The sequence below is a fragment of the Lissotriton helveticus genome (assembly GCF_964261635.1).
Source record: "Lissotriton helveticus chromosome 1_1 unlocalized genomic scaffold, aLisHel1.1 SUPER_1_unloc_5, whole genome shotgun sequence".
NCBI classification, from domain to species: Eukaryota; Metazoa; Chordata; class Amphibia; order Caudata; family Salamandridae; genus Lissotriton; species Lissotriton helveticus.
The window spans coordinates 1,295,044-1,322,131 of NW_027611692.1; the positions used below are offsets into that span (position 1 = coordinate 1,295,044).

Genomic DNA, 27,088 nt, shown 5'->3' on the forward strand with positions numbered 1-27,088 from the left:
TGATGCATTCAGTGTTACATTGGTCTGTTGATTCAATTGGAAGCCATTGTAGGATGAGAAGTATAGAAGAAATGTGATTTAAACACTTTGTGACCTGTCACAAAGAGGATAACTGTATGAAGCATGTCTCTCAGTGATGCTAATTTTCTCGGGGAAGGCCAGACAGGAAAGAGTTTCAATAATCCAGTCTGAAAAGTACCAGCGTATGGACTTCTAAGTTTGTCAGGCACTCTTGTGCTTTGATGAGACATGCTTCTGAAGGTAAATGTGTTGTTTGATGAGGGGGGTGACTAGGCCGAGTTTGAGGGAGGTTGGTATGGGGCTTCTCAAAAAGGAGGAGTTGATGATTTTGGTCCATGCAGGCGAGATATGATGTGACTGAGATTCTTGATACGCTCAGGAGGGAGGGGATCGGAAATGTGCGATGTTGGTTTAATGCAAGCGAATAATTTGAGCACTTCTTCTTAATGGATGTTGTCTAATTCAGTCCAACTGCCATAGGGTGAGTTTGGTGAGACGACCATTAGTTGGACGTAGGGCCTTGGGTAGACCCTCTTTGCTAGGGGGGACATCTTTGGTGTAGGACGGAGAGATGGGTGGGTCAAGAGAGATTTCATTGTTAGATATTTTTTCAGAGAAGAATGTTGCTAACTCTTTGCAGTGCATGGTAGAGTCATTTATTGAGTGTTGAGGGAAAGAGGAGGTTTGCTGTTTGATGATGTTGAGAAGGTCTTTAGGTCTGTACTCCGAAGAAGGGGGATTTTTCTCTGAAGATATGTTTTTTGTATTTTATGCGTTTAGCTCCCGGTATCGCAAGATGTGTTAACAAGGGTTTTTGTCTCCAGTTTCTTTCAGCCAATCGGAGTTGTTGCCTCTTTGTTAAGGTCGTTGTTAAACCAAGATCTGAAGGAATACTTATGATTTCTTGAGTTTCAAAGGGGATTCTATGTCAAGTAGTTCTCCCATTTTTTAGGTCGAGGGATGTCTCTTCTCACTGCGAAGCAGTGAGGGGCGGAGTCCCGAAGAATTAATGTTTTGGAGTTAGGGGCTTTGAACCCGCCTCTCTCCTCCATTCTCCTCCATTGGCTGGCTTCCTAAACGGAGGCCAGCCATTGGAGGAGAATGGAGTCACTCCAATAAAGCCCCGTCTCTTTCGGATTCGGGGGCGGGTTTTTTCGTTCTTTAGCCCTATGACGTCACCCGTCACTCAGAACCCTTGCTGCTCGTGCAGCATCGGACGCGTTCTTAATTTGCGCTGTACGTTCACACAAGGCCTAGCTGCCGCTCTAGGAAAATAAAAAGTGTTCTTAAGTGCGAAGTCTATTAAACACGGTTCCCACTGCATCAACAGTCTCAGCGACTATGGTCCACTCTCTGGGGTATTCGCCGCAGCCGGTCCTCGAGTGCATGCACAAAGCTGGGGCTGTGCCTTCCCCGCGTCGTCTGTGCGGCTCCGCCTCTCATTCTCATCCCTCCGGCTGGCTGGTGAGTGGACCTCGGGCTTTCACCGGGATGGGGAGGGCGGGCGGGCGGGCTCTCTGGGAGCCGTCTTTGCCATGGTCAACTCTCTGGGGTATTCGCCGCAGCCGGTCCTTGAGTGCATGCACAAAGCTGGGGCTGTGCCTTCCCAGTGTCGTCTGTGCGACTCCACTTCTCATTCTCACCCCTCCAGCTGGCAGGTGAGTGGACCTCGGGCTTTCACCGGGATGGGGAAGGCGGGCGGGCGGGCTCTCCGGGAGCCGTCTTTGTTTCTGCGGTTGACGCGCCTTCCCCACCTCCATCGGAGCGGGCTGAGAGAGCTTCTTCAGGGAATGGGGATTGGGGGAGGGCTGTAGTCTTCGTGACTGATGCCTTTCGGCAGCTCCCTACATACATACCCGCGAGCTGTGATACCAGAGATCATGCCTACCGGGATACCTATTTAGGATAGAGTTTAAGATTCGCCTTCTTAACGAACACTACAGCACAATGAAGAAAAAGTTCACTTTTCTCCAAGAACCAGCTAACTCTCCGATGACTCGTTGAACGTATTCCTGCCTTTGAACCTGTGCAGCGCTCCGCTGCCTTTTGGCTAAGTTTGCACTCAATACCATATGCCTACTGTAGTTCTGATCTGTGCCTAACTGCCCCAGCTTGTGATACTGACCGTGAGCTGCACTGATAGGATCTGTGCACCTAACGCGCGTTGTTTGTTTTACTGTCACCTTCCTGGCATCAGCACTTTAGTAATGTGTGCAGATATTTCAAGGACTTTAGAAAACATTTGATTCTTAAAAGGGAGTCATTTTTAAAATGTATCTATTTACACCGGCATTGCTGCCTTGCTTTTACTCTGGATACTAAGTGTCATGCAAGCCATGCAAATGTGTCATTTGGCTCAGCCTCCGAGTACGCCTTACTTCATCCTTCGCATGCACACATCGGACTGAAATGTTTATGCTTACTCTCTGATTCCCTGAGTTTATGCTTGCCACTTGATCGCTGTACACTCGCTTCCCTCCGATTCAATTATTCCCGCGAGCGGTGCGCACTGGTGTCGTCACTGCAAAAGCTCCAGCTTGGCAGTTGGCGGCTTCCTTGAGTGCACTGTGCCGTGGGCTGGGGAGTGGTGGCTACAGCGGTGAGTAGTGAGATTGTATGCACAGGGATAAGGGGGTGCGTAAGTGTTGGTAGCGTACGTTGTGTGGATAATGGTCTCCTGTGATTCTTACGTGTGGGGAGGCAGTGCTGCCTGCAGAGGTCAAACAGGAGAGTGACATTCAACTAAGAATAGGATTTTGTGATTGGGAAATATGTCATAGAGGCAGCAGGATATGAGGTGATTCTGAAATTTGTAATGTATGGCATTTGTCATGTTTCCCGGTCCAGCATTCTTTTAGATGTCATCCGAAGCACAGTGGAGCATGCTTGCTCTGTAACGCCATTGCTGCGCCTAGGTTTTGCCCATCAACTTTAGGGAAAAGCTAATCTTGTCACATTCAGCAGCTCGGCCTGTGCAGTATTGCCTTCCTTCTCCTAGGGGTTAATTGGCCTTCTTTCATAGCGTGGCCTTCCAACTGCTTAATTAGCCAGAATAAAAAGGTCCTTTGTCAAACAAGCATCTGTTGCTTGTTTTTTCTTCTGCCTCGTGATTTTTAAATAGATTTGTCACCATTATTTTGCAGAGTAAGGCCAGGATATTGTACAGGTAGCTATCCCTTGCCAGCTTTGTGAGTCGCGCACCCACTTTCCTGCAGACCAGTTCGTGGATTGTGAACACTGTGCACCATCGGAAGCGTTAGTACAAAAACTCAAGAGCAAGAAATATAACGTACACTGATCAGTGGCATGTTGTTTAAGTGTTAGTGTTAGGGAGGCTGTATATAGTTATGGACCGATCTCCAATAAAGTTCTGGGATAGGGATATAGTTTATTTAGATCCATAAGGAACATTGGTGGCAATAATTACATGAAGGTGTTGAATGACGTTTTCTCTCCATTTGGCGGGTTTCGTAGTGTAGAAGATGAAGTCCATTTTAAGACTTACGTGTGTTGGATTGTACAAGATGTCTGTTATTAGTGTCTCTGGGTGTTCTTTAAGGATTTTGTGTTTGTACTTTTTAGCAGTGTGTTTGGAGAGGTTTTGCAGAAATGAGTTGGGGGCGTATCTTTCCGCGCTGCCGAAGTTGAAGCCAAAATGACATTGTGCTAACAATACATAAAAAATAACTATTCCATCTTCAGGACGGTGAGTTTGAAGATGGTCTGATAGACGAGAGCGGAACAGACCGAAACGTCGACCATTGCATCTATTTCCAAGTGGAAATCATTTTCCTTTGAAAGTTACATATTTTTATTGTTTAATTTGTGACTCTCATTTAAACATTTGGAATAGTTATTTTTTATGTATTGTTAGCACAATGTCATTTTGGCTTCTTTGCATAAAGATGTTGCTGTAAATATTTTACCTTTTTTTGTACCCTACTCGAATATTGAATGTCTAAATAAGACTGATATTTTCAAAATATCCAAGTTCTCCCGTGTTGTTATTCCTTTCTGTTTGCATTATTGCCCAGTTGTCCATTGGCACTTTGAAGTCATCTCCTGCTGGAGTGAAACTTTCAGACTCAATCATATAACTGACCAGAAGTTACTCGTAGTAAAATCCCTTGCAGGTTCTCTTTACTCGACAAGTAGAATGGCGTCTCCGATTTAAAAAAAATGCTTTATGGCAGCAATCCCCCCTGATTTGGGGATACTAGTATATAATGCACAGAAGTCCAAGGTAACCAGTATGTTGCTGTCAGTCTACTCACATTTTTTTCTGATTTCTTCATCAACCCTACCCCCCTTCTGCTGCATACACTAGAAGCAACACTACAAACAACCCCCTCTCCTTTTGCCGCTTCAGCCGTGCCGTTTAAGGTTTATTTTGTAACTATAAAGCTGAGTGTAGCACTCTCTCTTCCCTAGACTCCGCCAACTTTTCATCTGTGTTGGACTTGGCCCTTTTGGCAGGTTCACTCCTGAACTTTTTGCCGTAAGCTCTGACATGGTGGTATTGATTTTAGACATCTGTGCACTTTAGCACTGTGGCCCAGTGTAGAGTGCCTGCGCTCTCTGAGTGCTGTGGTGAGATTGGCCTGCCCTCCCACAGGAATGCATGGGGGATATGTGTGTCCATGGTAATTCCTGGTATGAGAGGAGTGCAGGGTCGAGTTTAGTATGTATGAACTCGTGAGAATAAATGCTGCGCAATGGTGTGCACAGATTTATGGTGAGTGGTGGAGAAATGCCACTTTTAGAAGTTGGCATTGCTGTGTGTCTGCCTGCCTGATTTGAATTGCATGTCTGGCTTGTGAGTGACGGGGCTGGGTGGTGTGGGTGGCTCCAGGAGACAGGGTGAGTCAGCCCAGTAATGAATAGAGAGATCTGCATGCAGATGGGAGGGAGGAGTTGCACCTGGGACCTGAATAGGGCTGTGCCTTCCCTCCACAATGCTGGCTCCGCCCCCTGTGGTGCGTCTATTCACTGAGCCCCCACCTAACAATAGAGAAGAGGAGCCTGGTACACAGAGTGCTCCAAAACCAGTTGCATCTGGTTTCCCAAGCCCAATCCTGTAACACAAAGGAAATTGTCCTATAAATGTAGGGGCTGTGACCCCATGAAGTGTTACACTTGTTCTGGGAGGACACTCTGCCAGGAGGAACCGCTACTGCGTGCTGGCCTGCCTCGCTGCACTTGGCTGGGGTCTGCCCAGCACCAAGGACTCTCTTATTTCTGCCTTTTTGAGGACTTTTGTGGCCTAGCGCCTCGTGAGCGCTGTATTTGGGTTGCCTAAGGGAAGAGGAGCAGGCCCTGCTGCAGTGCAAGGCTGTGAGGGAATCCCGACGTGTGGGATTCCCCCCTGAGCTACTTATTGAAGCAGAAACCCACCTTGCATTTGTGTGTGCTGCCGGCAGGTGCCCACCCCGCAATCATCTTTATTGAAAGAGTGGGTGCCCACCTCCCACTGCCGCTGTGTCCACGGATTAGTAATTTAAAAAAAAAACTAAGCGGGAGCCCACGCCGCCGGTTCTGGCCCCTGCATGAGGCTGCTGCCGAGAACACAGAGGATCTACAAGTGTGGCCACCGCGCTGCCCATGGCGACCCGGAAGCCAGGCAGAGCGGCCTGGTTACGGGTGGGGCACTCCGCAAGAAGCCGGAAGCATCCGGGAGCCTACCCCGTGCTCCTGTGGAAAAAGGAAAAAGGAAGCAGACGGGAGCCTACCCCGTGCTCCTTGGACCAAAAAAAGCGAGAGACCGCCCGACTAGGTGAGGAGGGGGCCAGGGGTGGGAGAGAGACGAGGCACATTGCGTGCCCCCACCCACTGGGACCCCAGAGAATTCTGCCAGTGCACCCCTGTGAGTGAGGGGGGCTGAATGCACCGCCGTGTTGGTGCAGCTCGAAGCACATTGTCGGTGCTTGTGGCATTTTCTCCGCTGGACCGCAGAAGCGGGCAGCTGCAACGTTCTGGGCCCTTCTCCAGTCTAATCTCCAACAACATTCCTGTGCTCTTCCCCGTGTTGGCAAGATTTTGTTACAGTTGCACCGCGTGACAGTGGGCAACTGCAACATTTGAGGCAGAGTTTATTTTCAGAGTCCGAGGGCGGGACTACCATGTGCACAGTGCCCGTCCTCATTGCTTGTGGGGCATTGTTTTGGGCGTCAAAGGCACAGTGAGTGCCAGGACTGCCGGTGCATTCCCACAGCTCCCCTGCGAAGCGCAGGCAGCTGCAACGTGTGGGCCCATTTATTTTGTTAGAGTCCCAATGGGGGACAGAGGGTGCCAGTGCCCATCTTTATGGATTTCACAGCAGCCCAGCAAGTAGAGGGCAGCTGCCACATTTAGGCCAGCACTCCTTCGGGGGCATCTCTGAATGAGGCAGGTGTGAGATGCACTCCTCTGTCCAGCGCAATTGCACACTGCGAATTCCGCTGCATTGGGAGCAGCCCTGACATTTGGAACATAGGGCATTAGAGCCCCTGAGAGGGCCAGTTGGCCAGGGGGACTAATAGGTTTGTATGGCGCCAGGCCCTAAGGTGATTTATGAGTATGAGGTCTATCCTAATGTGTTTATGCCTAAGGAGATAGTGTAATGTGTGTATGCCCAAAGTAATGCAGACATAATGTGTTTATTACAGGTGATAATGCTGAGGTCATTATGGTGCCAGTAGTTACTGGTTGTTTCATTACTTGTGTTTTACTTACCTATTCTGATGGTTATGACCAGGGCCCGATTGGCCTGGTCCTGTATATAATCCCCTGTGAATATTGCCTTGTGCCAGTTGGCACAGTGTATATTATGTGATTATGTTTCGAATGTGTTTATGACAATACAAAGGCTATTTTTATATAACCTTGTTTGGAGTTCATTTTGTGGTGTGCCTAGGGTGTTGCTGCTGTGTATGTTGCGCAAACGCTTTACAGATTGCCTCTCGGATAGGCCTGACTGCTCGTGCCAAGTTACCAAAGGGGTGAGCAGGGGTTATCTTTGGTGTGTAACTCCCTTGCCCTGACTAGAGTGGTGGTCTCTGCCTGGCTTTGGCGCAAGCCTTAGCCAACCAGAGATCCAATTTCTAACATTGGTGGTCAGCGTGAGGATAGGACTTGCATTTGCACAGTACCACAGCGACAACTGGTTGCTCTACACCCTTCATTTAGATAATCACGTGTTTGGGGATTATTGGTTCCGAGTTTTATTTTATTTTTTTCTCCTAAAAGTGTCATTTTTGATTAACATACCCCTGGTGACCGTCCTGACTCCGTCAGTAGCGGTCGCTCCCCTCGCTCCCTGGCTCCAGCTGGTATCGTAGCGCTTCATTGCAAACATTGTATTGTGCTTTAATATTGCTTCCATTACTGACTGCGCTCCGTCTTGATTACCTAAAATTGCCGCATTGCCTGATTATAGCGTAACGCTATTCTGCACAGCCCACATTGAGTTGATTAAATTGTATGCATATTGTAGCACTTGTGTGCCATCGTAGCACTTTTGCAGGCTCGCATTGTGTTCTCAGTTAATTTGTGCCTGATTGTGCCTGCGCCTCTGCCCACCCCAATCTCGTCCTGTTTGCTTTCATTTTGCTGCCATCTTGTTGTTGTGACTTCCAGCCCGCCTCTCCACGCCGCTCCCGCCTCCCAGCTGACCCTCCCTCACCCCTCCCCCTCCACTATCCACTTATGTCAGATACATTTACGCGCCAGCGTCCACGCGCAGGGGTCGCGCCCCTTGCGCGCCAAAGGTAAGCCTGTCTACGCCCGTCCGCGCCTGGTCCGCGCCCAGCGCCAGACCCCCTGGCCCCCACAACATCCACTCCGCCCGCACAACATACGACGCTGCAACCCTCTCAGCCCTTAACCCCGGCCGCCCACCTCACTGCTACCTAGCCGCCCCAGGACACACCCATGGACCCTTCACCTGCCATTCCTGCAAGTTCGACTGCATCAGGACCCACACCAAATCCACAGACCCCAATCAGAGCTCCGACACTAACCAACTAAATTGCATCCTGCTCAACACCCGCTCGGTCCACAGACACGCCATTGAACTCTGGAACTTACTCGACACTACATCGCCGGATATCGCCTTCCTCACAGAAACCTGGATGAACGCCTCATCAGCTCCCGACATCGCCATAGCCATCCCGGACGGCTACAAGATCATCCGAAAGGACCGCAGCAAGCAAACTGGAGGAGGCATCGCCATCGTCCACAAGAACACCATCCGCATCACGACCAGTTCCGACGACAACCTCACAAACGCCGAACACCTTCACTTCCAGATCCACACCGGCCCTAAAACAACACTCAGAGGCGCCCTCATCTACAGACCACCAGGACCCCGCACACAATTCAGCGATGACATCACTGACTTCATCAGCCCACACGCCCTCCCTTCCGAGAACTACATTCTACTGGGAGACCTCAACTACCACCTAGAAAAGAAAAACGACTCCAACACCACCACCCTTCTGGACAACCTGGCCAACCTCGGACTTAAACAACTTGTCAATACCCCCACCCACTATGCCGGACACACGCTCGACCCAATCTTCACCTCAAGCAAGTACATCTCCTTCAATCACACCACAGCTCTCCACTGTACGGACCACAGCTGCGTTCACTTCAACTACAAAAAGACCACGACCCACAACCCCCCACAACCTATTCCCCAAAGAAACTGGAACAAAATTACCACCGACCAGCTCTTCACATCGTTACACCAAAACCCCCCTGCCAAATCATCGGACCCAAACTAAGCAGCCACAAACTTCACACAATGGATCACCCACAGCGCAGACGAACTAGCACCCTTGAAAAACCATCAAATCAAGCAAGGTAACAAAAAAGCCCCCTGGTTCAACGACGACCTTAAAAAATTCAAGAAGCTATGCCGCACCCTCGAGAAAGCCTGGAGAAAAAACTCTACCACTGACAACCTGACCACCTTCAAAAATGCTACCCGCAAACACCACCAACTAATCTGATCCACCAAGAAATCAACATTCAAGGATCGACTTGACAACAATGCCCACAACAGCAAGGAACTATTCAACATCGTCAAAGAATTTACCAACCCCACCGCCGGCACCAACGACATCACTCCCTCCCAAGACCTCTGCGATTCCCTAGCCTCTTTCTTCTACAACAAAATCGCCGACATACATAACAGCTTTGAAAACCAGTCCGGAGATCGGTCCACTGCACCCACCTCCGATCCAACACCCCCCTCTAACAACCTCTGCCCCTGGAACCCAATCACCACTGAAGACACCATCCGCCTGATGAACTCCATCCACTCAGGATCGCCAACCGACCCATGTCCCCACCACATTTTTAACAAAGTAGACTCCCATCATCGCACCCCATCTCCGTGACATCATCAACTGCTCCTTCAACTCCGCTACCTTTCCGGAAAGCTGGAAACATGCCGAACTCAGCGCCCTTCTGAAGAAACCCACAGCGGACCCCACTGATCTTAAGAACTACCGCCCCATCTCGCTCCTCTCAATCCCTGCCAAAGTTATAGAGAAAGCCGTCAACAGTTAGCTCGCCGCCTTCCTCGAAGCCAACAAATCCCTCGACCCCTCACAGTCCGGCTTCCGAGCCAAACACAGCACCGAAACCGCCCTCATCGCAGCGACAGACGACATCCGAACTCTACTGGACAACGAAGAAACCGCTGCCCTCATCCTACTTGACCTCTCCGCGGCATTCGACACAGTCTGTCATAGCACCCTCGTACAACGCCTTAGCAACGTCGGAATACAAGGAAAAGCATTAGACTGGATCATCTCGTTCCTCGCCGGAAGAACCCAGAGAGTCCGCCTTCCCCCTTTTAGATCAGAGGCCTCCGAAGTCATCTGCGGCGTTCCACAAGGATCATCACTCAGTCCCACCCTCTTCAACATATACATGAGTCCCCTCGCATCCATCGCACGCCAACACAACCTCAACATCATCTCCTACGCAGACGACACCCAACTGATCCTCTCCCTCACCAAAGACCCAAACACCGCCAAAACAAACTTACACGAAGGAATGAAAGAAGTAGCCGAGTGGATGAAGAACAGCAGGCTAAAACTGAACTTGGACAAAACAGAAGTCCTCATCTTAGGATCATCCCCCTCCGCATGGGACGACTCATGGTGGCCACCGGCCCTGGGAACCGCACCCATACCTACGGATCATGCACGTAACCTGGGCTTCATCCTGGACTCCTCCCTCTCGATGACCAAACAAGTCAACGCCGTCTCATCCTCATGCTTCCTACGCATGCTCAAAAAAATCTTCCGATGGATCCCCATCGAAACTAGAAGGACGGTCACCCACGCACTGGTCACAAGCCGACTGGATTACGGAAAAACCCTCTACGCCGGAACCACAACCAAACTACAGAAAAAACTCCAACGCATCCAAAACGCCTCAGCTAGACTCATACTGGACATTCCCCGTCAAGCGCAGATCTCCGGTCACCTGAAAGATTTCCACTGGCTCCCCGTCAACAAGAGAATAACGTTCCGTCTCCTTACCCACGCACACAAAGCCCTCTACGACCTAGGACCCGACTGCCTCAACACGCGACTATCCTTCTATACCCCCTCCCGCCAACTACGATCATCCAATCAAGCCCTCGTCGCAATCCCGCGCATCCATAGATCCACCATGGGTGGAACAACCTTCTCCTACTTAGCGGCCAAAACATGGAACTCTCTCCCCACCCACCTCCGCCTTGTACAGAACCACCATTCCTTCAGAAAGCAACTTAAAACTTGGTTATTCAATAAATAAAATACCCCTCCCTCCCCCAAGCGCCTTGAGACCCTCTGGGTGAGTAGTGCGCTATATACATTTCTGAACTTGAACTTGAACTGTTGCAGCTCTTGCACCTAGGTCTCCTGTGTTGCTCGTGTCTCTGAGCGTCCTGCCAAAATGGAGTCTGCCTTTAATTTCTTTGGTCTGTTTAGATACAGTATGTGGGAGTTGGTGGGGTTCTGTGAGGAGAGAGACACAGCAGTGAGTGGGTCAGACACCACGTCAAAACTTCGGAAAAACCTGATCCAATCGCAGAAGGATGAATGGGAACGTGAGCACAATGAGGAGAGGAGGGCCCTGGCCGCCCGCCAAGAGGGTGGTGGGTCTGAGGGGGGCCCTGTGGAGTCTGAAGGGGAGGAAGAAAATGACAGGACAGGGACTTTAGTAGATAGTGAGAACCCCATAGATAGGGAGTCTCTAGCTGGGTCCAGTGTCAGGGGCAGTGCCCCATCCCTTTCCCTATCCCCAGAGGAGTGGGTAGATAGGAGGGAAGAAAGGGAGCATCAGCTGGCTGTGGAGAAGCTCAGGTTAGAGCATGCCAAGGAGATAGCGCAGCTGAGGGTGGAGGACAAAAAGCTAGAGACCGAAAGGGTCTTAGTGCAGGAGAAGATGGCAGAGGCGGAGAGGGCCTTCTCCAGGGAACAATTAGCTCTGGAGGGTAGATTATCCCCTGAGTGCAGTTGTGGTTTTCTGGATTCACCAGTGAGGGTGGGGTCCAGTGGTGGCAGCAATATGGAGTCCAGTACAGGAAGTTCCATTCCCAGTTCCCAAAGTATGGTACCTTGTTCCCAAGAAGAAGAGTACAGGTTGGAGTTCAGGGACAGTAAGAAACTGTCTCACCAGCCTTGGGGGGAGTTTGCGGATGAATGTCATGATGCACTGGTTGATTGGGTGACGTTTAACCCAGAGCATGATTTTGAGGGACTGATCAATATGATTATCAAAGGGCACATGCGCAGTTGTTGTTTGCCGGGGTTGTGCCAACACCTGTTGGAGTGTGAGTCCTTTAATCCTTGGGAACTTGCACAGGAGGCGCACTTCTGGATAAGTGCCGGAAGTTCTGCCAAAGCATTGGAGAGTGATTCCAAAAGTAGCGGCTTGGGTATCTTCTCGTCCTGTGTGGGGGAAGAGGTTCAGTGTAGCCCAGCTAGGTCCCAGAGTAGTGGGAGGGGTGTAGGGGCTCACGTCCTGTCTCAGTGGAGTAGGCGTGAGTGTGGGACTGTGTGTTCCCAGGTGCCCGAAACCCAGTCTCCGGGCCTGGAGGGTTCCTTAAGGGAACACCAGGTTGAGGGCCTAGGCTGCACTAGGAATCCATTTGAGGGGGATCTCCTAGTGTTAGGAGACCCTGGAGCATCTGTAAACGGAGCTACAGTGGTTCTGGTGTCTGGTAGTACCACTCCAGTTGGGAGGGTGCAGAAGTCCGTATTGAGGGGTGAGAGGGGGATGTGTTCCCCAGTGAAAGAACCAGTGGGTCAGGGGCCAGCCAGAAGGACTGAGTCACCATTGAATGGCAATGGTGCCACCACTTCTGTCCTGGGAGATCTTCGCATGCTGTCAGATGAACAGGGGTCGGAGATCTGTGTCAGGCAGACTTTCACACGGCACATGAGTCATGTGTTACCCTCATGGGGTTGAGGCTGTGTGCGCTGTGGTAAATGGTTTCTATATCTTTTCCCTCTCTACCACTTTATCAGAATGTTCTGTGACATCATGGAATGTTTGAGTGCCTCACTGTGGTGAGATTGTCAGTTGGTCATCTCAGGCTGAGGAGCTGGTAGCTCTCTCCTGGTGGGGTTTTCTCCTTGTATCTTCTTACCCTGTAACCTGCCACCTATCTACCTGCTAATAAAGAGGGATCTACTACTACACCTGGACTACGCATCATTGTTTATGTACCACATGCGCCCCCAGAAGTCCTGGCGTACCAGGCAAGTGTTCAACCGCAGGGGTTGGTCCCTGGGTTGGGAGGACAGATTAAGGATCTGCCTGACCTGGAGGGAGGGTGTAATGACCGGATTTCCTGACCAAGTTATCAGCTCACCTAAACACCTCAAACCCAGTCATCACGTAACTTCATCCCTTACCAGATCCTATTTACAACAGTACCTGGGTACTTCCCTGGGAATGGGGAACTCGCAATATACAAGCTTATACAACCAAAAAACCACTAATAACTACGGAATTCCATGGCATATCCTATGATCTCACCTAATAGCCCCACGACGATCAGGCCTGGGCTAACCTACTCTCACTCATGTCGGAGAGCAGCTTTTTCCACGTGTAGTCCCATGACAATCCGGCCTGGACTACTCTACCCCCTCGCTCCTCTGGGAGCAGCTCCAATATATAACGCCCTATACTAAGCGATCTCTCTTTATAGTGTCCCCACTTGTAGTCCCACGACAATCCGGCCCGGACTACTCTACCCCCTCGCTCCTCGGGGAGCAGCTCCAGTGTATAACGCCCTATCCTGAGCGATCTCTCTTTATAGTGTTCCCACTATCCTATTAATACCTCCTGCTCTCTCTCTTTGGGGATTTCCTAAATACCTAACACCTACTGGAAAGATACTCTATCTCATAGGAATTATTATCCCTCCTGTAATGGATAGGAGATCCGATCCTCTCACACAAGAACTGCCAGATTATTACATTCAAGAATTATTCCTTGATATGAAACCCACATTACTCTCCGTCATCAGTTACCTGTAGGAAGGGAATAGCCCATCCTTCCATACGACAGTACCTGGCTAAAAAGAAAGGTTAGCTCCACCACGGAAATAATACTCAAATATATTTATTAAGAAATGGGGTCCCTTTATTAAACAATAAAAATGAACATTGCATTATAAAATCATATTAGCACCTAGCAATCTAAGCATAGCCTGAAAAGTAAAGGAAAGAGTTAATATATATTGTGCACTATAATAGCAGGACAGACTTCACCTTATAATTACGTAGTCTGACTCTGGCTGTCGTCTGGGTCCCTCTCTCATCTGTGCCTCGGCTCATCTCAGATTCTGCTCTGCACCCACGGATACACGCCTGCACCGCTATGCTCCTTCACCTCCGTCACCCCTCCAAAGCATGGGAACCCTTCTCTGGTCTTCGTCTCTGTCTCTCAGCTCTGCACCAATAAATCTGCACTGACTTCTCCTCTAACACGAACCGTCTTCACTTCCAAGCTTCAATCTAATGATACAGTTTCCCCTATTCTGAGAACCATCCGTTCAACTAACGTCTTCACTCTGACTATTCCAATTCTGGTCACAAACTAACTCCAACTGCTCTAATAGATCAATTCATGACGTAGCTTCGGTCTCTCCAAAGGATCGTCTGCCTTCTCTCCAAAAGATCATCTGCCTGTCCAAGAATCGTCTGCGTGCTCTACCTTTCTGCATTTCGATAATATAGAGAGCTCTTCGCTCGTGGAAATTTTCAGACAGTAACCTGCCGCCCACCAGACTCTTGTACCAAGCCCCGGGCTCTCAACGCTCCCACAGTGGCCACCTGTTGTTGCGTCTTAAACCCAAGCTCCATTTACATTCCTCCGATAAGGGCCAGCTCTGACCGGTTCCTCTCCAGCGAACAACAGCTCATAACTAAATCATGTTAAGTTTTAACGGGGTATACCCTAAAACTACTTGACCTGGGCCAATGATTAGGTACATATAAATGAGGGGTCAGTGTTCATTTCTTTCAAGTGCAATTAATGTCCACACTATATGTGTCACAAATATTAGTCAGTCCAATGTTCAAAGGCACATTTTATTTAACACAGAAATAAGTAAACGGAGACTTAGCATCAATCAATAAGCCCCTTAAATTTCATGCATAACTTTTATCAATCAAAGTTACGAAATAGTATCTACATATATATCGACGCACTCTCAGTGAAGAAAGAGAAAGGTAGTTGAGTGGGATAGGTCTGATGGGATAAGTGTGGGGACTGCGTAAAGGTGTTGTGACCATAACACAATCACAATTAAAACTCAATACGTCCTTTACAGTCTGAATTAGATCCACAGTTCCATGTATCTCTTATCACATAGGATGGGGTTTACTCCATCTGCTTTAATCCTATGTTTAGAGAGGTAGTACACAGCAGTCTACGTTTCGACCCCGCATTCTGTAAGGGTTAGTTGAAACCTCATTCTGGGGTCTTCATCAGGACATTTGCAAAACGAGAGCGCCTATAAATAATAAAATTAAAATTGTATGTATCGATGCCTAATAGTAAATCAATAGTAACAAAGGATTGCCAAATAACTGAATACATACTTTACATTTGGTTATTCCGTGACCATATTGGTTGGACCTCCTTGGGTTCCTATTAAGAGTGATTCATCCTGAAATTAATTGAATGGACGGCAATTACGAAAAGGTACATAGAAGGAATGTCCTTGTCTGGTAATGATTAAATAAGGGGGACACTTACTAGAGTGAGACAATCATCCAATTCAGAATATTGTCCGGTCCGTAGCTACAGGGGTGTGCAGATCATCACAGCTGCCTGGTAATTCTGTGAGGATGGAAATTAATACTTGTGGGTGATCTGTATCAACAACCTGGTTAGGACTCAATCCCTGACTGTACCCCGCGTGGCCCACTTCATTGCATATTGCACACTGCGAATCGATAAAGCATTAAACATCATATCAGAAACTACCAGATGGTATCAATTATGGGAAATAGCATTGCGTCCGGTCTAAAAAGTGACCCATGTCAATGTGATATTGAATGTTACGGTTTAGACTATGAAGGGGCCCCTCGTGAAAAATGATTGCTTCAGCACGGGAACCCAATCTTAAGGCATGACAGTGAAGTTAGCTGTAAACCAATTGAATCGTATATGGCCGTGTGCCATCTATATACTAGCACACTTAGTGTAACGGCCCTAGTGCTCTGAAATAATGGCATCCTACCTATTCATATTCTTTGCCTATCTGCACTCCGCCGTGTGCGTGCCGGTCGGGATCTGGTCTCCGTATGAGTCTCCTCGAAATGCAGCCGCTCTATGCTGCCCAGGGGCTCGACTGCGCTCAACCAATGAGAAAGCCCGCCGTAGATCAGGTTTAAGGGACCGGGGAGATATGTCGGAAACTCGCTAAAAGCTTAGGGGTAGATGTTAGGTTCTAGTCCCCTGAGTCGTGGTCCTACAGGAGGAGAAACGCTTAGCCCCTGGCACTATCTTATGAGGCGTGCTGATTGAAAATAAATATAAAGATAACACTGTCCCTAACGTGTATCAAACTCTTTGTTAGTTTATAAGTACCGTAGGAGCTCTCCCTCTGCAGGTATCGGTTAGAAATTGAATTTCGGAGAGACATTCTGATGGTGTATGAAAGAGCTTGTGGGTTACACGCTTGTTATCACAATATCAACCAACTATCATAGGACATGAGTATATTATTGAGTACATAACAGTGGAAACATTTAAAATACATTCAACAGGATCGTCTATTACAAGTGGTATGTTACAACAGTCTGCAGATCAAAGTAGAGACCGGAGTCTCCGGAATTAGACATGGATCCTCAATATTTTGCATATACGTATTTGCTTGTACATACTAGCTAGACTTAACAGGGAGAGATTTGACCTTATATACTCTGCTAGGTGTGCAATCTCTATTGTGGCGGCAGCCTTTATAGAAAACCAAACAAGTTCATTCAGGATCAATGAGGGCCATTTGGGCAAATGTGGTATCAAGTTCATTCAGTCCATGTTGAACTGAGTCAAAGGACTGCATCCACTTACATTGAGTGGTGAACCCTAGGAGGAGAGGTAGGGGTAGGAAAGCCTCACCCATGACTTCTGGTCAGCCTGAGGGTGCGGACCCCAGGGTGGAGGATCAGTGGCTGTCTAGAACTGCCCTTATGAGGGGAAGAGTGGAGAATGGGTACTATGTGCCAGGGGTAACTACCCCCACTCTGTGGATAGGCAAGGACCAGTGGCATCTGGGTAGCCTAGGGCCTGGTCCTGGCCGCGGACAGCTAGGGAGTACCAGTGGGGTAGCCTAGTTGCTCCTGAGAGCTTTTACAAAGGGTACCACAAAGGGTTCACAGTGGCGTGGTGTCCTAAGGCCAACAGAAAGAAATTCACCAAAAATAGGAAGGGTGGAGGCACCAGTTTGGGGTGATCCTGTAGAGAGGGCCATGTCTACCAAATTCAATAACTATTTTCTTCAGTGCAACTAACAAGCTTATTCTTGCAGTAGTAGCATCGATCCTTCATAAGTGACTTCCAAGGTATATCATCGGTAAGGACGTAAGCGCTGGAGAGATGAGTTAAAGGCCGGTGTACAATGTTGAGTTCTGACGTACACGCAGTGTAATCAAGATGTGTTCAACTACTCTCCATGTGTGGCTTGGTTATTGGTGAGTACCAGGGCTGTAAGGAAGCTATAACTGGTGACAAGATAGGGGATACGAAGCCCGTACACTAAAAGCGCTCTTCCAGAGAGTTTGTCGTGGTCAAGCATACTGCTCGTGCGTGCCACATGTGCCTCAGTTGAAGTGCAGAATCGATGCTGGCACTGGTGGAGTCTCAGCGCAGTGCCAGCCTGCATAAAATGCTTAAAGATAAAGACAGCGACACTGAAAGTCTACATGTCGCTGGACAGGAACTGAACGAAACAGCTTCTAATAGAATATATGGCGCCATTACGCAAATTAATACGATTATGCTATGTGGAGTAAGAAAACTAAAGGTAGAGAAGGAAAGCACACAGAAATAGTGAAGTACATATTACACTGAAATTCACATGCTATGAAGCAGAGATTAACAAGGTGTTTGTGAAGAAACATTTCAGCACAAAATCGACCAGTGTTATCTGCTTTCATGTACTTGTAGTGTACAAAGATTTATCTCCTTCTCTAATCCATCAACAAATCATTGTCTCACAACATGCTGGAGAGCAGTCCCAGAAAGTGGGTTGGGTTGGGTTTGCCTAGTTTCCACAGACGAAGTGGCCCACCACCAAAGCTGCTGCCTAAGAGCCCCGAACAACTCCTTAGACAGCCATAACATACAATGCTCCGATGGAGAGCTAGGGCGAGATCCAAGCTCCAAAAGTCATTAAGGCTGACCTCGAAGCACATCACGAGGTGCTAGAGAAGCTCTGTCTGATCAAGTTCCACCGGGAGTGCCTGAGAGACCACTACTGTCCTCCAATGTATACACGGCTGCTGCATTCTTAATTCCGCCAACTGTGTTTGATATTGCAAAACAACAGAATATTGGTGATCGATGGATGGATAGAGACTTTTGAAGAGTTCCTAGATGCAATAGATGAAAAAGAGTATAAAGTATCTTGAGAAACATATCCGGTGAAGGAGGAAAGAAGCCATGAAAAAGAATTTACAAGAAGGTGAAAAGACATATGATCAAATCAAAAAGGCCTTTAATGTCAAGTTTAAGCCAGTGCCAAATGTGAATTATAAAAGATATATATTCATCCAGAGACCAGGTTAAGACCATTGATGAGTTTGTTGAAAGACTGGATGTTTGGTAAAGCACTGTAAATTCAATTAATTTATGATGAGGAGGCTACCCTCCTCAGAGTGATCAATGGATGTCTGTCGTAAGCATTTCAACGACGAATGCTGATGGAAACTGAGCTTGTATCAAGTCCTCAAGGCTGCTTGCGCTGACAAGCGTACTTATCGCCAAGTGACTGACATGGAGGCCGTAGGTGCCCAAAGTGCGTCGTCATGAGTACGAAAAGTAAGCCAAGGTACAAGGCCGAGGGACACGAGGTCCTGTCTCCACAGAAGAACAAAACGTGTTACAGATACGGACTGTCATTTCCACACGAAGGTAAATGTCCCGCCATTGGATAGATATGCATAGACTGTGGTAAAGCGAATCATTTTGTGACGACTTGCAACGCGAAGATAAAAGTAAGTGTGTTGCAGTGTGAAGACAAAATGGCCGACCAAACGCTACATCAGTGACATTCGACGTACTCCCACAAGGCTAAGCGGTCACACCAATTGAGGCAAATCGACGCAAAATGAAGTTGATAATCGTGTCTAAATCATCGAGAAAGAATTCCTCCTTGTGTGATTACAATAAAAGGGACCATGACAATTGTGCAATATTGATGTTTACTTCAAAAAGGCATGCACATATGGGGCTAGTCGAATGTGAGAAAATATCCAAAATGAAGACAATTCAACATGAAGACAGCTGTACGTCGATAAATATTATGCCGCTGGAGATTTATCGCGAATTATCTCCAGTACAACAACTTATGAATTCAAAGACTAAAGTATACTCATGGGCTGCCTCAACGCCCTTCAAAAGTCAAATAAAAAATTTGTAGCCACGATGAAACATAAGAAAACTGTGATGAATGTGCATCTTCATGTACTTCAAGGAACAGGTTCAAGTGTTTGCTGAGTTTCCATAGTGCTGCTGATATGGGACTGATATCAGTGAACTACACTATGAATGCTCATTGTGAAATTGTAAGTTTATTTCCTTCATTATTTCATGGGTCAGGAAAACTCAAACAATGAAAGTAAAGTTACACATAAATGAGAATTTTCATCAAAAACATAGACGAGTTGCGTTTCACTTACATGAAGCTGTTGAAAAGGAACTTCATTTTTTACTTATACATGGCATCATTGAACGCTCCATTGGTCCGACACCATGGCTTTCTCCCATTGTAACAGTGCCTAAAAGAGACCGGGAAGGAGCTGTACGCATAAGTGTTGACATGCGTCAGGCCAACAAGACAACTGAGCGAGAGAAGCCTCATAGTCCGCACATTGCTGATATAATAACTCAATTGAATGGCGCAGAATTCTTCACTGGACTCAACCTAAATAAAGGATCTTACCAATTGGAACTTGAAGAAAAATCCAGATACGTTGCAACCTTTTCTACGCATATTGGTTTGTTTTGCTACAAGCAATTGAGTTTTGGTATATCCTCTGCTGCAGAACTTTTCCAAGTCGTCATTTGACTTATCATATAGCATGTAGTAAATGCATTTAACTGTAGTGATATATTGGTATTGTGGGGCTGCACAGAAAGAGCATTACAAAAGACTCATGCAAGTATGTCGTTTGCTGAATGATGCAGCCTTAACTCTGAATGCTGACAAATGTGAATTCCACAAGAAAAGCTTGACATTCTTCAGCCATGTCTTTTGTGATGGGGGTATGAAACCTGATCCAGCTAGCGTGCAAGCATTGTCTACTGCAAATCCCCCACAAGGCATTTATATGATACAGTCATTTCTTGGAACGGTCAATTACTGTTCTAGATACATACAAGACTTTGCTATGGTCATTGCACCAGAACTAACCAAAAAGTATGTGTCTTTTCATTGGTCACGTGAGTGTGAGAAGAGCGCCCAAAAACACAAACAAGCCATTGAGAGCACCATTGAAACGCCCGACTTTGATCCCAAACTCCATACAGAGGTTGTAGTTGATGCTAGCCCTGTAGGGTTAGGCGCAATCCTTGCACAGCACAACGGACCGCAAAATGCCTGGAGACATATCGTGGTACATGCCAATAAGAGCCAGTCACAAACTGAACGTGCTTACTCGCACCCTGGGAAAGAAAGTGTGGCACTGGTTTGGGCTTGTGAATAATTTCCATGTGTTTGTGTATGGAAAGCCCTTCACATTAGTGGCTGATCCCCAAGCATTGTTGATGGTATTTGGCAATCCTACAGCAAAAATGCCTCCTAGAATTGAGCGTTGGGGTTTGAGGTCACAAGAATTACAACTAAACGATTCTTCATCGTCCAGGGAAAGATCAGAAACTGGCTGATTATGCCCTGGTATCCCATGTAAGACAGTGGAGGATTACATCCAATTTATTGTGAAATCGAGTACACCAACTGCCATGTCTTTAGAGCAAATTGCCACTGCCACGAGCCAAGGTAGTGGCATGTCAAAATTAAAAGTTGTGTAACCAGTATTCTAGACCTCTCACTAATGACAGCGAGTATGTGAAGTTCAGAAATGTGAGATGTACTTTCAGTAACGCAGGAAGGCCTCATTCTACAAGGTACACAGATTGTTATTCACCAAAGTCTCTGACAACAAGTAGTTGAATTTGCCCAAGAAGGAGATCGAGGAATAGTTGCCACTATGAGAGCTCTCCGTGATCGAGTCTGGTTTCAGTATCTTGACAAAAGGGTAAAAAAAGAATTGAAGACTTGTCACATATGCAACTGTCTTTCATCTCAAGTTAGTCAGCAACCTTTGATTATGTCAGAATTGCCACATCATGCTTGGGAGAGAATTGCTATTGATTGTTTATAGCCCTCTGGATAATGGACATTATCTTCTAGTTATTGTTGATCAGTACTCCCATTTTCCATTGGTAGAAGACCTTTCATCCACTACACATGAGCAAGGATATTCAAAAACTAGATAACATCTTTGCGTCATGACTTGTACCTGCAATCTTAAAATCTGACAACGGCCCACCTTTTAATAGTCCAGAATTCAAAAACGTTCTAAATCACCTCAATACAAAGAATCAAAAAAAGCACTCCCCTTTGACCCCAGGCCAATGGTCTGGTAGAACGCCTCATGAGTACTCTAAAGAAAGCTGTTCAGCATTCTACATTGGGGAAGCTCGACCTCGAAGGTGTTTTGAACACTATTCTTTGAGGTTACCGTCTGACGCCCTCACTCAACCACAGAGGAAACCCCTGCAACTATCATGTTTGGAAGAGTCATGACAACCAAACTTTCCCAATGGACGGGGCTGGGTGTGACAGGGGATACATCTGCATTCATCTGCATGATGATAGTCTTCTTGGGCTGGGAGAGAGGTGATTCACACTTACATTTGAATAGGTTCTGTCCTGTCCTCACTCAAAGGGCTGATTTACCCCCTAGTGATTGTCTGGAGCCAGGAATGGGCTGCAAGGGACTGTTGCACACTTCTGAGGGTTCATTTGAAGTCACCTGTTCATCAAAGACATTTTTGAGTATATGTACTGGAGCTCTAATCCCATGTTTTTAGACGCTTCTTGGGACTGGTAGCCAGACACTGTTGGCAGTACAAACTGCTCATTGCCGTGAGGACTGCTGTGCTGCCAGGAGCAACAACCATTTCAACTAACTGCCTTGTTGTGTTGACTTGCTGCAGCTGGGCTGCAGGACGGACTACCAATTTGCAACCTAACTGCATGTGCTGTCTGCTGCCACCTCCTTTTGTGCCCTGAAGTGCTCTCCAAGGGCTTGTTTGCTTGCCCCCTGTTCTCTCGAGATCTCAGGGCCATCAAAGACCTTTTTGCCTCTTTTCTCTAAGACTTCTGCTGGGTGAGCCCATTTTACAAGGGCTAGCATGTCGCCAGTGCTCACTGCAACTGAATTGTATTGTGAACCTCACCCCCGGAGTCTGGCAAGATATCGCCACCATCAGATGCCACCAAGAATAAACTAGTGTGGCCCCTCTGGTCGCGAGACTCGAGGAACAGCCCCCTGAAGACTTGTACTGCTCTGAGGTGGTACAGTGCAGCGTCTAAAGCTGTAGAGCTACAGGAGCTGCACAAAGCCTTCAAGGCAGGCGTTTCGACGACACGTTGTTCTGTAACATGTGTCGGGCCAGCATTCTAAGGCTCATTCCAGCCAGCCTCGCCCTCTGGTTTTAACGCGTATACTGCACGAAGCTCTCAATGTCTGGTCCCACTCCCGAGACATGACAACATTGTTAACCAGTTACAGATGCCCTGAGGACAGTGACCCTGCACCCACAAAGGTACTGTGAGGCGGGTTGGGTCCAGAAGAGTGGTAAAGCCGCCCTGCTCTCCTTCACGGGTGGCTTGGTTTACATTGGGTAAAGAGACGCGATTCAAGCCCTGGCGGGCTCCAAATTTGCAAGAGCGTGAGGGGCATTTCTTGTTCAGCATTGTCTCTGCTCTGGAGATGACCTCAAGAATGGCGCATGGCCGTCCATAGAGGAAAACTGCTGGAAGACTCGAGCTCAATTACTGTTTAGCGTTTAGTAGGTGCTCTTGCGCCCTATGTTTGGTTTCTAAATGCAATCACTTCATCCACGTTCACTACAGTTACCAGATGAAGTGCAATAGAAGCTCAGGTGCGCTGTGACCTATGTTTTCATAGTAATTTGTGTTTTTCTCTGTCAAACCTGCATCATTTGCACTAACGGTGTGATTTAAGACATTTTGGTCTTGTTTGATGTACAATATAGATTTTATTTTTACATAATCCTGCGTGGATTCCCTTTTGTGGTTTACTCACTGTGTTGCTGCGCGAGTGTGTTGCACAAATGCTTTGCACATTGCCTCTTTAAACTAGCTTGACTGCTCTGCGCCAAGCTACCAGAGGGTGAGCGCAGATTATCTCGGGTGTGTATCTGGCTTACCCTGACTAGAGAGGTGGATTCTGCCTGGCTTCGGTGCCTACCCTAGCCAACCAGAAACCCCATGTCCAACAGTGGTTCTTGTGAATCACTTGATTTGCCAGCATGCTCCTGCTGCAGGACCAGGTCAACGCCAAAACCTCCTGTGATTTGGGGCAAATCACTTAATCTCCCCGTGCCTAAAATGAAAGTAACTGAAAACGTAAAATGTAACGTAACTGGAAAAATATGTAAAGCGCTCTGATACCTGATTCGGTTCGGGTGTAGTTCGCGCTATATAAAACTCTGAAAAAAAAAAAACGCACTTTATGTTAAAGGACTAGCCACCATTTGTGTCTCAAAGGGAAGTGTGACTCTTTTTCTTAGAACTTACATTTTTTTTCCCTGAATTGTAACTGTTCACTTCTCCATAATATATCAATGCAGCTTTTTCAAGAAATATTTTCTTCATGTAATTTTCAATGTTTTTTCTATTTTGCAGAACAACAATCACATCTAGAAAATATGAATGGGAAAGAAAGCCGTAAAGGTTCCGGAGGCAAGATGAATATAACTCAAAATATCTACTTAAGGAAACGGCGCAGAATGCACATGAGGGAGAGACGCTTTGCTTGTAATGTGTGTGAGAAAGGATTTATCAATGAGACACTTCTTGTGAGGCACAAAAAAGGACACATCAGCCTCGGGCCATATCCCTGCGAAACGTGTAAAAAGCGTTTCACTCAAAAGGGAACTTTTTTACAGCACCAAAGAACACACACTGGAGAGAGGCCTTATCACTGCACAGTGTGTTCCAAGCCCTTTGCTAATAAGAAAGGCCTTGTACGGCATCAAAGCGTACACGCAGGAGAGAGGCCTCATCAAAGTGTACCCACAGGAGAGAGGCCTCATCAAAGTGTACACACAGGAGAGAGGCCTTATCACTGCACAGTGTGTTCCAAGCGCTTTGCTTATAAGAAAGGCCTTGTACGGCATCAAAGCGTACACACAGGAGAGAGGCCTCATCACTGTACAGTGTGTTCCAAGCCCTTTGCTAATAAGAAAGGCCTTGTACGGCATCAAATCGTACACGCAGGAGAGAGGCCTCATCAAAGTGTACCCACAGGAGAGAGGCCTCATCAAAGTGTACACACAGGAGAGAGGCCTTATCACTGCACAGTGTGTTCCAAGCGCTTTGCTTATAAGAAAGGCCTTGTACGGCATCAAAGCGTACACACAGGAGAGAGGCCTCATCACTGTACTGTATGTGCCATGAGCTTCACTCAAAAGAAAAGTCTTCATGAGCATCAACGCATACACACAGGAGAAAAGCCTTTTCACTGCACCATGTGTGAGAAGAGCTTCAGTCAAAAGGCAAATCTACTACAGCACCAAAGAAAACACACAGGGGAGAAACCTTATCATTGCACTGTGTGTGAGAAGAGCTTCCGTCAAAAGGCGCATCTACTTAAGCACGAACTAATACACACCGGAGAGAGACCTTATCACTGCACTGAGTGTTCAAAGCGCTTTTCTCGTAAGGAGACCCTTGTACAGCATCAAAGCGTACACACAGGAGAGAGGCCTCATCATTGCACTGTGTGTTCAAAAACCTTTTCTCAGAAGAGAAACCTTGTACTGCATCAAAGAACACACACAGGAGAGAAGCCTTATCACTGTACTCTGTGTTCTAAGCGCTTTGCTGATAGGAGCGCCCTTGTACGGCATCAAATTGTACACACAGGAGAGAAGCTTTATCACTGCACTGAGTGTTCAAAGCGCTTTTCTCGTAGGTCTTACCTTGTACGGCATCAAAGAACACACACCGGAGAGCAGCCTTATCACTGCAGCAGGGTGTTCCAAGTGCTTTGCTGATAACGGATCCCTTGTTCTGCCTCAAAGAACACACACCGGAGAGCAGCCTTATCACTGCAGCAGGGTGTTCCAAGTGCTTTGCTGATAACGGATCCCTTGTTCGGCATCAAAGCGTACACACATGAGAGAAACCTTATCACTGCACTGTGTGCGAGAAGAGCTTAAATTAAAAGTCAAGTCTCGTAACACCAAACACACTGGAGAGAAACCTTATCACTGCAAAGTGTCTTCCAAGCGCTTTTCTTAGAAAGAAAGGCCATGTTTGGCATCAAAGTGCACACACAGGAAAGAGGCCTTATCACTGCACAGTGTGTGGGAAGAGCTTTACTGGTAAGGCCCATATGCAACGGCACCAAATAATACACACTAAACTGAACCCTATCACTGCACAGTTTATGCCAGGAACTTCACTCAAAATGAACGTTTCTATAACACCAATAAATACAAACTAGATCCCTTTTCACTGTAACAATCTTATGTCCTGCTTACCCCAAAGTAAGTTTTACTGGAATGTTGTAATTTAGCGAGGGCTTATAGTCATAAATTCCTAATGGTCAGTGTTCCCTGTAGGGTATGTGCATTTAGTGTAATAACCCTGAGTGCGCAAACTCCGGTGCGAAGCTCATACACTTCATAAATCACTGAAGCACCATTTGCAGCTCTTGCTTTTAAAAAGCGAGCAGCGTGGAAAAAAAGTTCTCTGGCGTGAAGGAGCACAGAGAGCAGATCTTGGGCCTAGCAACATACCACTGTTGAAGAGGGGAGAATGTTGCAGCGTGCCGCTTAAACGGCAGATATCAGATTGCAGAGGGTCACAAGTTGTGCAGCATGTTTCTTCTTCGCATGCTGTTTGCTGCACTAGTTTCTGAGAGAGGTTGCAGGGCTTTACAGGCAGCTGTGGCTCTCTGGGCGTGATCCGCGCCTTGCAGATTAATTAATTTTAACAGTCCATGCACTAATTAGCATTGTTCGGTATTTAAGGGCATGATGTACGGCATACTGATGTTTAAGTCCCAGCTAAAAGTGTTCAAAAGGCAAGCACTCCGTTCATAATGGTATGCCTGTGCTAAATTTATTTAGTGAAGTCATTTCTGACCCTGCCGCAAGCATGCTAAGGCATATATGTCCCCAGTGAGGCAGCGTCATTCAGCTGAGTCATTTTCCCGGCCTAGACCTGGGCTATGTAATTGCAGCTCTGGTCACCTGTGAAGCGTGATTGCGAGCAGCCGTACAAGAATGTAAGGAGATATGATTGGTAACCAATCACATCCTTGTGTTATTTCTTTATAAATGTTCTGAGTCTTTCTCACTGCTAGTTGATTCTATTGTACCAACCGAATATAGGATTCATTTACCACCTCGCTCACGCCATTACATGAGGGCACAGCCGCAACACTATCACACCGTCTTACAAAACACACACTAAACTATTACTTACACGTCACAACAGCTTTTAGCTCACAGCCAGGGCTCTCAGCACAGACCCCTCATCAGAGATGCCAAAGTCCCAATTAACCGAAGCCCGTATCCCCTCTGCAGTGCACAGAGGTACTCGCCTCTCGGAACCAACTGGCTTTCGTCTTCAGCCCAGGTCCTGCTCGTTCTTTGTGGTGCGTGATTACCGTTGGAGCTGCAGAAAGAAACGTGGTGTCTTTTACCTTCCCATCATACCTTTTACCACATTTGTTTAAGAGTTAGTAGCTGAACTGTGATTATTGCAGATGTATGTAGACCTCTTTTCCTCTATAAATCCTGCTGTATCTTGCATTGCAATGGGTTCGAGTCAGCATTCTGTGCATTTAAGATCCCCTCCTATAGGGCTCGCATTTATTTTTTTGTCACTCTGTAAGCTCTACAGAGCTCAGGCTTCGGTAGTGAAGAGCGCTGCCGCAACCAACTGGAAATCAGTTAACCCATCAAGCAGCACCGTGCCTATGAGTACCGCCAGGTATAACTTGATTTACCTCTTGTCAGGAGTAAGTATTGTGTCCATACTTATTTTTTAAATTTCTTTTTTCATCCCAGTTCTTTT

At 47.2% G+C, this 27,088-nt stretch overlaps 1 protein-coding gene across 2 annotated transcripts in view; it reads left to right on the forward strand.

Moving 5' to 3' along the window:
• LOC144806152 (uncharacterized) overlaps positions 1 to 26,823 on the forward strand; it is a 143,771-nt gene extending 116,948 nt beyond the window's left edge. The window contains exon 3 of one of the 2 annotated variants that reach the window (XM_078672581.1): positions 23,684 to 25,435. In XM_078672581.1, coding sequence (XP_078528707.1) covers positions 23,684 to 25,056 — 1,373 coding nt within the window. In that variant the 3' untranslated portion in view covers positions 25,057 to 25,435. Of the gene's footprint in view, positions 1 to 23,683 lie in introns of both variants that reach the window. The other variant, XM_078672582.1, reaches the window with a different exon arrangement.
• The last annotated feature ends 265 nt before the right edge of the window (positions 26,824 to 27,088 follow it).